The 12,596-nt window shown below is 35.2% G+C and overlaps 1 protein-coding gene across 5 annotated transcripts; it reads left to right on the top strand.

Moving 5' to 3' along the window:
- Positions 1-20: 20 nt before the first annotated feature.
- On the top strand, positions 21-12,206 carry LOC121419335 (zeta-crystallin-like). 5 transcript variants are annotated; one of them, XM_041613756.1, is made up of 9 exons: positions 21-40; positions 3,828-3,948; positions 4,792-4,944; positions 5,526-5,695; positions 6,050-6,101; positions 7,776-7,925; positions 9,003-9,104; positions 9,678-9,773; positions 10,147-12,206. In XM_041613756.1, the coding sequence occupies exons 2-9, from the start codon at positions 3,829-3,831 to the stop codon at positions 10,306-10,308; spliced, it is 1,005 nt and encodes a 334-aa protein (XP_041469690.1). In that variant the 5' UTR covers positions 21-40; position 3,828; the 3' UTR covers positions 10,309-12,206. The 5 variants fall into 5 exon arrangements, with proteins under 5 accessions (XP_041469690.1, XP_041469688.1, XP_041469689.1 ...); XM_041613754.1 differs by lacking the exon at positions 21-40 and adding an exon at positions 86-325; XM_041613755.1 differs by lacking the exon at positions 21-40 and adding an exon at positions 306-383.
- The last annotated feature ends 390 nt before the right edge of the window (positions 12,207-12,596 follow it).

Raw genomic sequence — 12,596 nt, 5'->3', positions numbered from 1 at the left:
ACGTGCAGTGCAGTGGGTCAGGATTGTCGAAGCACACGTGGTATGTATACCGAATGTAAATCACAGTCTGGGAAATTTATTGTTCTTGATAAAATTGAACTTCCTGACAATTTTCCTCCGCTAATTCAATTCTCAATACAGATAAAGATTATCAAATTTGTTTATATGTAATTTCATGTAAAAATTTTTGACCGGTTTTCTATGAAAAGTTTTCGAGTCGAAAATATTTGGAAAAAATAATATTTTGATGACTGCTCCAAAGAATATATCCAGCGTGACGCGCGTGGTACCAATTAAAGCCAAGCTCAGAAAAAACAACAACAAAGTAAGTTGAAAAGGGAAATCCCCATCCAACTTCATTCAACGAGTATACGGTACACAAGTTAGGTTTGGGATTCTTAAAGTTCAGATCAACTTTAGACTCATACCGGATTTCAGAAGTAAGTAGCCGTCGTGTATGTTAGATGTGGCTTTTTGAGGCCAAATCGTGGTTTTGGGAACCACTCGTAGATTTGTGTACGCGCACTTACTTGTGTACAAAGTGAATGGTGGTGGAAATAGGGAACCGTGCGTGTAACTGAATATAAAGGGCTGCTGCACTCATTCAATGAACAAGGTTATAATATAACCTTGTTCTCAGTTATATCTCCATGTGTGACAAAATAAGGGTGGCAATGTTTGGCTTATTTTTCTCTTTTTCTTTGGGACAAATGCTTGATTTTTTACACTGACAGTTTCCATTAGACCTTTTAATTCATACTGCTTGGCTCTTATTCAAATTTGATTCTTTATATCATTTTTTCTTAATTAAAAATAGAGATCAAAAAATGAAAATTTTCTTGCCATATTACTTTCCACCAATAGAGGGCGTACACAAAAATATGCCCAAAATTCAAGTTTCCCACATTACTAATAATAAATAAATTAAAACTGTATGGAAATTAGTAATTTTGGTCACAATCTGATATTTTAATGATTTTTTAAAGTGTGTGCTCTATACAGCATTGGCATACCATAGTCCTACCTGTAGATTCTCCACAGGCGCAGGCCAGATGGTAGCAGTGAACAAGTGGGCTGCTGTATGAAGTGAACGGTGGTTTTCAAAATCACGATAATTCCCTTTTTGCTCAACCCTGGAACTAACCCAGGCCAGGGAGTTCTAGCCCGGGCGCCTGCGAAGCAGGCCGGAGCCCAGGACTCCAGAGTCCAGGAGTCGACCGTACAAAACGAGGGAGACACTGCACTGCTTGTCACTGGGGTAGAAAATGATTAATCATGTTAATATAAAGTGGAAACAGAAATTATGCACTTACCACGATTATAGATTTCAGGTGAAAAAACAGAGATGGTGACCAAAAAAAAAAACTGTGAGAGATCAGAGACTTGCAACCCCCCCCCCCCCCCACTGCACTGACTGAGTCTAGTAATGTCATAATGAGTCAAAAGTAAGCATATGACAAATATCTCCGTCTGAAAACACATATACCCCAGTTTTTTCCATGGACCTACTCCATGATGGTTTTTCCGGCTCAATCAATTACTGCCCCAAGTAAGTATCAAAATACCTGTTTCTTGACCTCGGTCCGAACATAATAGCTTGAACGCGGTCCCCGGCAAAGCATGCCGCCATTTTTTATTCACTTACTTTCCTTATTTCGAGGTCGATTTTCTTCGTTCAATATTGAAAATGGACTAACATTGAATTTCTGAATACAATATGCCTTTGAAATTGTGATTAAATATCGAATAGAATAATTTCATTCCGAAGGTCCTACTACAAGTCTACAGGCAGAGAAGTCTTATGTAAAAGCACAGCTGTTTATCATTTCGTCCCTGGCCCAATGCTCATAATCTGGCCTGTGGAGACAGCGGGGATTACCTGGCCAAGCGGGGTTGATCAGGCGGGTGTTTCATTAAGCTGTTCGTAAGTTAAGAGCAACTGTTGATCCTGTCTTGCAGTAAATGGTACACACCATTGGCGATGATTACCAGTAGTTTTTAAAGTCGCTCTTAACTTACGAACAGCTTTGTGAAACGGCCCCCATGATCTCAAACACGATACTTTCTGAAAACGGGGGGTTTGACGTAATGGTTGTTTATCATTTCGTCCTTGGCTCATCGCTCACCACCACGGCCTGTGGTGGAGAAATTGGCCAAGATTGGTTTATCAGGGTTGGAAATGTTGAGATTTTTCAAATGAAAAATGGGGTATGGGACCGCAGTTTGCAGTCTGAACTGCGGTCTTACTGCAAACAGGGGTTTGACGTAATCATCTAGCAAAATGTAATAAAAGTATATCATGAATGAAATTTGGGGTAATGTTTATTTCATATTTTAACTGCTCACACGTATTGCGAGGTTAGTATTAGTATACTAAGTCACATCTATTGTCACTTTGTGACATTAGTAAGCAATATTTTGCTGGGGCATATAACTGCCCGGAGAGAAAGATAAAATTATAGTGAATTTTTGCAAGAAGAGGGCGTAAATTTTGGTGGCTTTTTGACCGGGGGGGGGGGGGGGGGCAGTCAAATGTATTGCTGTACACACCTGTGGCCCAATTATTTCTAAGCACCCCCTGAAACGATTTTTTTCTTTGTGTGCAAAATAATCCCCTAAACAAGTTTTTGCGGGCTTTATTTACACATTTTGGCCCCTTAACAAGTTGTCGCCAGATTATGACCACAGGGAAAAAAAATACCCTAAACACAATTGGCTCGTTTTAAAAAAAGCTTTGGAAAAAAAAACACACTAAATACATTTAATTCTGCCATTGACCAGTCTTTCAAAACTATACCCTTTTTGAAAATCAGTGTTTTTGATACCTGGGTGCATTTTGTATATAAATGCTTAAACCCTACTCAAAATCCTACCAACTTATCGTAATTGTTAGTTTTTTCTATTATGAATTTAGGGTTTAATCTTTATTGTTTATTGATTTGAATTTAGCTTTATTAATTATTTTAATCAGGACATTAAACCCACCTATTTCTCGTATACACTTCTGTTAGGGGACTATCTTACCCCTCACTGTAGAAACTCTGTTTAAAAGTTAAGCAGCATTTCTATGGTGTTCATCTTAGTACACTGTTAGCACTGGCAGTGGCGATGCCATTGGGCTGGCATTGCAGTTAAGTTCTAACCGGTGAGTGAGGGGGCAGGGACCAGAGTGGAAGTTCACGTTGACACATGGCCAATGTAATTCAGCAGAACAACCAATTGTACAGAGCCTGAAGCATTTAATAAAAAAAAATTAGGTTTCCAATACAGCAAAGCCAACGACAACATCTTGTATGTTTTTTCATTTGCTTGTTTTGCGAGCTAGAAGCCATGTCCACACACAGCCAGATCAGACTTTGAACTTATGAGTCCCGAAATGAGTTTACTTTAGTTAGTCTCTTGACTTGACTCATTTGTGTTGCCTCCTCAACAGCCTAGACAGGCCTAGGTAGCTTCTGACTCTAAGCAATAATTTAATCAAGGAGTTGGGAGTAGAATGAAGTGTTAAGAAATATATCTACTAGAATCTTGAAGGAGGCAGATCAACCTAGAAAAAAGGCAAAAGGAGTAGACGAAGAACAGTGAAGAAAGATTTGTGAGTTAGATACATGAACGTGCGGGTAGTGTAGATGTGACTTACAGGGAGATTTTACATAGATGTATTCCTACATGTCAGAGAATCAGTCAAAATAAATATAATACAAAAATTCAGCTAGCTAGCATACATGTACTAATAAAAATTCAGGCTAGCTGTGTTTATGAAACTCAAGAAAGTCTGTTTCTACTTTTACAATCATTAGCTTCTCTCCATATTTTTTTTTCTGTAGCATGAGTGGTGGAAGAGCAGCAGCAAGTGTCATGAGGGCTATTAGAGTAAGCAAATTTGGTGCACCAGAGGTTATGAAGGTGGAAGGTGGATTAGCGATTCCTGAGCCAAAATCTAGCCAGGTGTGTATTACAGAATCAGGATTGTTGCATTTGTATAAAATTGTAATGTGATATTTTCACTTCAATTCTTCACTGCCCATCACCATCATGTGGTTTAGTTACCCATATTAAAGTTATGTCCTTATCTCATTACCATCTAAAAGATGATAAAATTAAAGGCCTGCTTGATGGATGCATGTTTAAGGAGATTCCGACCCAAATGAAAAAGCAGAGGAACAGGTTGAAAATTTGGACAATGATAAATCTGGGCTACGTCTTACAAAGAGTTACAATTGATCCGATCAGTTGCAACTATGTACTCAGTAATGCGTGTTTCAGTGAAAAAATACTGCAAACTTGAATTTTAAACAAATGGAAGTTCCATACAACTAGACCAAGATTGAACGTTTCAAAGATTTTATATGCAGTCATGTCCACACACAATTTTTCTGGTATCACTTTGTTATCTGTGCCACAGTGTTTATTACTGCTTCACCTAATTTCCTTTGTGTAGCAATTATATTACATTGGACTATATGCAGAACATTTTTTAAAGCATTTCCCTTTATAATGATTGCAACCAGAAATACTAATCAAATTTGAAGAGTACACTTATTTTTAGTATCATGTGCCTATTATTGTGAACATTATACCATTTATGACTGTAATCATCATGATACCACCACCAGCCAACACCACCATCATCATCACCATTGTCATCACCACCATCATCATCATCATAATCATCAGTATAATCATCGTTTTTTTCACCCTCATCATAACCGGCAGTATCTTGAAGATAATTTCTGTTGCTGCTCATTCAACCTACAGACCAAGGAATGATAAATCTGTTGTCTTTCTCAGGTGTTGATTAAGGTTGGTGCAGCAGGGATTAACCCGGTGGACACCTATATTAGATCTGGTAACAGAGCAACCTTACCTCCTCTCCCATACACCCCTGGAGCAGATGCAGCAGGAACGGTGGAAGGAATAGGACCCAATGTCAAAAAATATAAAGTAAGATGGACGCATTTAATATACCTTATGTATATGACACCATAATCTCATGGGGCCCTCCCTCAGATGATAGAACTTTGTGTAAACAGAGATGTGCCAGCTGCATCCAAAGACAATGGCTTCGGCTTCAAAGATGGCGGCATGATGACATAAAAGCATATGTCTGTGGCTGGGATCAAGGAGATCTTACATTTTTGTGGAAGGGGGGGGGGTGGGGTCAAAAGTATAAAAGAAAATAAAGCTATGATGTTCTTCTACCAGAGTAACATTTATGAGAAAGCTCTTGTTTAATCCCAGCTTATCATAGGAGCATTTATTGTTTGTGAGGATTTTTACAATTTTGGTAAGTGAAAATTTTGTGGGGAATTGTTTAGATTATGTCTCGTAAATGAACTTTCCCTTGAACTGTGTGTATGTCTTTCGTGATTTGCAGATCATATGACAACCACTCATCGGGAACATTATATCATTCTGTTTGGATACTACTGATAATAATCAAATACCCTGGTGTAATATTGTATAGTCCTAGTTATGGAAATCCTTTTCTTTTATTTTATTTTCATTTTATATTGACTCTACAGCCTGGTGATAGGGTTTATGTCTGTAAATCTCCAGGCCTCCCAGGAACCTACGCAGAATATACACTTGCAGAAGAAAAGGATGTATTTTGTCTTCCTGCTAATCTTGACTTCAAACAAGGAGCCACATTAGGGGTACCATACTTCACTGCTTATCGAGCTCTCTTCCAAAAGTAAGATTTGTCTTGATGTTTGAAATTGCCAGATTTAAAAGAATATTTTTACGAAGAACATGTATAAAGTCTCTTTGTAGCCAAAAATGATAATATTGAATAATTTTTCAAAGTTGAAAATCTACTTCCTAATTTCTAAAATATAATGATACTAATCATATTTATTTGTTGAGTAAGAGAGAGAGAGAAAATGTAGCGGGTATATTCAAGTATATCAATTGGCTAATTTTATGCTGTCAACTTTTAAACTTTGAAATTTATACAGCAAATATTTTATGTGGCTAACTAACATTCAATATCAACTGCATTAGACATAAAATGTTTGCAATAAATTCTGATATTCCACCCTCACAGATGCAACACACAACCCAGACATACTGTTCTTATACATGGAGCAAGTGGATCAGTAAGTATATTGAAATGTAGTCCTTAAAGTTTGAATAAATATTTCTGGTAATTTTGTCATCATTTCTCCTCTTTTTCTAGAATCCCCTTCTTTCCAAGGGTCCCTTCTCATATTCTTAGTAGACCTCCTTTTTTATTTATTTTTCTTACCACATGGCTCTCTCTCTCTGTTCCAGATATTTCTTTATCTATTTCCTGTATATATCTGAACACTTTCTTATATTTTTGCATTTGGAAGGACTTTTTAAAACATAGAAATGAGTCAAATTATATATTTTAATGTTTTCTACAATTTATGCATAGTCATTCTCCCTGTGTACAAAGGTAAAACCTAATTCCCACTTTACAAAGAGCAAAGGTCCTTTTCTGTTGACTCAACTTTTAATGAATGTATCATAATCATATAGATGCCCTCAGTACAGAATGAATTTGACCTGATAGGCAATAAGTGTTTGAAGGGTTATCAGTTTTACAAGTGTCATAAAGAAAGAAAACCTGTTGAAGGTGTCAATGTGCAGTAAATGACCAGTAAACTCAGAGGCACGTATTCTGAAATCAGGTTTAACTTAGACCATGGTCTAACCCTTTGCTAAAATTATGGGAAGCCAATAGTGTCAAAATGTGTATTAAGTTGTATGTTTCTTATGTTTACTGTGCTCTTTCCTGATTCATTGATGGTGAAGACAATCATCTATTTATACTTCCTAGAAAATTATGAATGATTTGAGAGCCAAATGAGCTGATACATGATATCTGTATTGTTAGTAATTTATGTAACAATTGGTTATCCATACTTAAACCACAACTTTAAACCTGAGTTTAAGACAGTTAAACCTGACTTCAGAATACGGGCCAGAGAGTATTACTTCAGTCATACAGTATAAATTGGCTATACTATGAAGCCTAATTGATTAGCTATATCTCTGAATCAATGCTAATGCTTGCATAAAATTTGTGCTCATGGAAAAGACTAAACTGTTTAATTTGATTTTGATTTTTCAAAACATATTTCATAAAGGTTTAATTTCAACTGCAATCTTATACCTCAACAGATTGTAGCCTATGGCTAACTACTAAAGGAATATCTTCATTCACATCATTCAAAGTATTATTTTAAGGGTCTCATATATTATCTCTCCCATTTGTACTGCAGGTTTGTTGTTTTATATACCGTAGTTTATGTATCATTGTGTGATGTCAATACAATGTGTATCTTATTAGGGACTAAGCTTTGGAATGTATTCCTCTGGCCTTTGCTGGTCTTCACATTCAACAATTGCTATTGTTAATTCTTTCTTTTTGTATTTTACCCATTGACTCCTAATAGTTAATGTATTTCAATAATGATTTACAATGTTATACTATAGTCTAATAGTAATGATAGGCACTACAAGCCAATTAATCACCATCATTATGAAAAGTTATAAGAAAATTATGAAAAGTTATAAGAAACCTAACTGCATGAATTCATCCAAGATTCTATTCATCCTTTCAGCTCTCATTTGGAGGTTTGCCACATTCTAATAATAAGTATCAACTTCTTCTTATTTGATATATATATCCAACCAGAGAAAGCACAAAATTTTCGTAAAAAAGGTCTTGTTCTTTCTCAATAATCTTCCTACACTAAATCTCTTGCCTCTCTGCCTATTTCTTTCTCTCTTGATGCATTTAGGTTGGAATAGCTGCCTTACAGTTTTGTCGTCAGTATGGTGTGAAGGCTTTAGGAACAGCTGGCTCGGCTCCTGGTCTTGAACTAATCAAGAGAGAAGGCGCTCATCAAGTCTTTAATCATAGGGAGGAAGATTACACACAGAAAATCATGGTAATGGTCTTGTTTCAATTTCAGTTTGAATGCTTACCATTCCTGAATTACATATCAGTAGAAATTGTTTTCTTATAAAGATTTACATGATATTATAATTTTCAGGTTTGTGAGATATGATATGCAACTCCATGGGCCTGTTGTATAAAACTTTTGCCATAAAAAATACTCTGGCAAACAAAATAATATCCTACATAAATTAAATCCTGTAAGCTGATTGGTTTAAATAGCATCATGTGACCGAACATATTCTCACTATTTTGTGATGATGTTGAAAATAAAATGCCCACCGAAGAAAATGTGCTATTCTACCCATTGATCATTGATGTCACAGATCATGGTGGAGCAAGCACTAATACGCGTTCCGCGCACTGAGAGGTAGCTGAGCACTTCAGGAAAAGTAGGTCAGTCAGCACAGCTGGTTTGGTTCAGATTGAAAAAAAAGGATGAACTAAGAGTACAAGAACTAGATTATCAAGATCTATTGCTCTAACTTATCAAAGTAGGATGTAAACACATATACCAGGCCTTTATTTCGAAAGTATAGAGGGAATTATTCATTCTCGTTTGTACTGGCAAAATCACTATTTTTCCCTCGGGGCGAAATAGTAATGCCAGTCCAACCTCGGATGAGTATTTCCCACTTACTCAAAGCCTGGTATATTTGTATACTATGACAATAATACATTGACAATAAGAGTAAAAACTCTCACAAAAAAAATGGCCAGAGTTTTTCTCTTATGCAACAGGCCCTATGTATTAATTGGCCAAAATACCTTTTACAAAAAAATCACTAATATGATCAATTTGTACCTCAAAACAAGTTTCTAGTAACAGAGGCACCAATAGTGAAGTTTTATCAGTTTGTGATGTATCCTTTTAAATACATATATTTATCTGCTTATTGTAAAAGAGGTCATTGAATTATCTATCAAAGTCTGTTAAAACAAATCTATAGTGATAGCAGTCTTCACTACATTGCTGGCTTATTAAACAACAATGTAACCTTGTTGTGTGTTATATAAACTTGAAAAAAAAGAGAGATCACTTTCCAAATTGTATTTTTTTTCTTCCAAGGATGCCACTGATGGTAGAGGAGTTGATGTCATTGTTGAGATGCTTGGTAACATCAATCTTCAGAAGGACTTAGAGATGTTAGCCCAAGGAGGTTCCATTGCAGTGAGTGCTTAATACTTTCCTACATGCAACATTGAATTGTTTAAAACCTGAAATCCATATTATCCTACACTTATGTGAATGATATAAACTAAGGAAGCAAGACACCTTCCAGTGTTTTATAGATAGCTGTTTGATATTTGAATATTGCAGTCATCATTATGGATGTATTTTCTATGCAATCTAACCATTCATGAAAATTGGGGTCTATGTACTCCCCCTTGTTTTTGGGGGGGGGGGGGGGGGGGAGTCATTGATACTCAGAAGTACACTATGGACATAAAAATCATTCTCAGAGTACCCTAAACAAGTGTTTTGTCATATGAAAAATGTACTTTACAAGTTCAAGCTGTTGAAAAGTAAACCTTTTTTCCTGGTGTGGCAATTTTCATTTTCTTGTCATCGTATGTTCCACTTCTCTTTTTTTCCTTTATACTCCTGTGATATCAGAGTTATGATTTCAAAAAATATCTTTAAATTTTGACATACACCATATCTGGTTTGATCCTCTTCCTCAATTCATATGTAAGTTATTAGGGCATGATCATAAAGATATTGGTGTGTTTGTTTGTGCAGATTGTTGGTAGCCGTGGAAATATTGAGATTTCCCCTCGCTTATTGATGGCCAAAGAGACCACTGTAACGGGAATAATGTTGATGTTATCATCACAAGTAAGTAACTTATTGCATCATTTCATATCATATTGCAGATATTGATTGATATTGAAAATTGTAATAGTGATTATGCTATATTAGTAGTAATAATATTCATGGTAATAATATTAATGCTAATAGGGATAGATATAATAATGATGGTAATGATAATGTCATGATGATAATTAAATTACGGTAGTGATAATGATACATGTAACAAAATACAGAAAATAACAGTTTAATAATTTTATCGGTCATTTTTTATTATTTATTTTTAGTGGTCCTTATTTTCTTTTGAAAAGAAAAAGGGGTCAAAAATGTATTTCTTCTTTATGACAAGAAATGATATCATGCAAAACTTCTTAACTTTATTTGATGTTTGTCACTTTAGGAGGAAAGAGAGAAGCAAGCTGCTGCTGTTCATGCTGGTATTGAAGGTGGATGGATTAAACCGGTAGTATACCAAGAGTATTCTCTGGATGATGCACCTTCAGCACACCGTGAAGTCATTGAAACCAAGTCAGCACAAGGTAGGATCGTCCTGGTGCCATAGTCACTCAACCAGAAACATCAAACCCATCATTATCATGTTTGTGAATGATTGATTTGAATATGTGGATTAGATGAAATAATGAGATGCTTCAAAGATTGGATTTCTTGCCTTCACTGCCCAAGCTGTTAAGAATTTGTTAGTGGCTAGGAATGGCCCCTCTTCAAGAGAACATGCTTGAGGAAAAGGGAATACCTTTTGCGAGGGGAAGATTAATGGGGTTTGCAAGGAATTTGCGATCAATTGCAAGTCTATTTTTGGTCCCTAAATCAATCATAATGTCCTGTAGTTAATCACAAATTAGTGATTAATTGCTAATCTGCTTCTTGAAACAAGAAGATTGATTCGATTTGCTACAGCTAACGTTAATCTATCAGTTGTTAAATTGCAACAGAATATTTTCTTGCAACATCCCCTAAGCCTTTGAAGAAAGGGGAATATTATGTAGGATTATAATATCACATTCATGAATATATGATCTATCATTTAATTCAGTAAGATAACAGCTAGCAATCTGGAAGAATGTAATGATTCACTTAAAATCTGTCGAGCATGAGTCAAAATAGCCACTGGTGGACTTCATCCCTATTAGACAGTTCTTAGTAGAGATATGTCCAATAATGATTATTTCATAATATGGTTTTATACAGCAATATATGATTTGTATGTAATTCCATGGGCATTATATGTCATTGTTTGATATATGTATGCGTAACTCTGATAATATTTAATTTATGAATTATACAGAATACAGGAAATATATGATGTCATTTCATAGTGGGTATTTTTTTTCTTGTTCAAATTACAATTAATAAGTATTATATAACACCTAGAAAGATCTTTGTCATTTCATTGTTTATTTGATATCGATAATTTTACAATGACGTCATCAAGAGTGCAATTTTGGATTTATTTATCCTGCAATGTTGGATCCATATGATTTTGTGCTTCAGGCACCAAAACTTTGCACCACAAGTTCAAGCACTCATGTTTGCAGCACGCATGTTGTGTGTACGGGACAATCAACGAGCTAGCACTGCGTGAGCATATTTTGTATCAAAACTCATAAACTCAGATGAAAAAGAATGTATTTTTAGGTGTCATATAAACCAAATAATGAATGTTATTTTCGTTCGTGCAATGGAAAGAATAATTCATTCGGTGAAAGATGAAATAAATGATCCATTCATCTCACCTACGCCTCGTTGAACGGATCATTTCTTCCTTCACCTCATGAAGCATTCTCTCTATTGCACTCATAAATATTCATTACTTGTATATTACACTCTTATTCAGTTTCATTTGTTACTAAATCTGTGATCTTTCCATTAAAAAAATTGCAATCAATGAATGATAACATTAAACTGTCAGTTTGAATCACTCTAAGACCAAAATAGAACATGAAAACAGTATACGTACTCAGTTTATTATTAGTTATATTCAAAGTACATAGAGCTGACTTGTCCATTTTCCCCACAAAATATATCTTGTATAGATATGATAAGTTCGCACATATACATGTAGATCGTAGAGTTCCAATTCAGGCTTGTACATTATTGTGTGAATCCATCAGGATTTAATCATACCCTTGAATATGCTGAAATATCAAAGAATTTAGTGAAAAAACATGTTTTTATTTAAGACCCAGACCGGAGCTAAAAATGAAATTGACAAATTGGAAATATATGAGCTACATAGTACGACAATGTAAGTTTTATTCGTATTCATGCTTGGCAGCTGAGTATTTTCTGGAGAAAAACTCAAACTGAGGTGTTTGGACATTGGCATCAGGTCGTGATGTCATGTTGTGTTAAAAGTGTTGTGATTACATAGGTTTTTACACAAAAAACACTGGATGACTTTTCTGCAGTTAAGATTATGAATCCAATATTTCATTTCAGTTTACAGAAGAAAATGGCACAGATAATTATTCAGTGCTCAAATGGATGAAAATCTACATTTACAACTTTTCACTAGATTATGTTGTGATTATTTTATTCGGCTCTTATTGGGCCTAAATTGCTGTGTCAGGAAAAGTTATTACACATAATGTGAATGCAGAAAGACATAAAAAGCTGCACGAAACAAGCGGGAAATAAAATGTGGCAAAAACTAGTTCAAAGCTTTAGATTTCATCAATTTAAGCTTGTATGAAAATATATTTATGACATGTCATTGTGATAGAAGTGAAGAAAATAAAATGAATAATCTGAAAAGCAGAAAAATCACCCAGTTTTTCTGTGTTCAAATCTATGGAAGTACAACTCATTTAACACAACATGACATCACGG

This window comes from Lytechinus variegatus, chromosome 7, assembly GCF_018143015.1.
Source record: "Lytechinus variegatus isolate NC3 chromosome 7, Lvar_3.0, whole genome shotgun sequence".
Taxonomy (NCBI): domain Eukaryota; kingdom Metazoa; phylum Echinodermata; class Echinoidea; order Temnopleuroida; family Toxopneustidae; genus Lytechinus; species Lytechinus variegatus.
This window is presented reverse-complemented; position numbering and strand designations above follow the sequence as displayed.

Coding starts and splice junctions, on each gene's coding strand:
- LOC121419335 (XM_041613756.1), top strand. CDS start 3,829: ATGAGTGGTGGAAGAGCAGCAGCAAGTGTCATGAGGGCTATTAGAGTA. Junction 3,949..4,791: donor CTGAGCCAAAATCTAGCCAG/GTGTGTATTACA, acceptor TGTCTTTCTCAG/GTGTTGATTAAGGTTGGTGC. Junction 6,102..7,775: donor TACATGGAGCAAGTGGATCA/GTAAGTATATTG, acceptor TGATGCATTTAG/GTTGGAATAGCTGCCTTACA.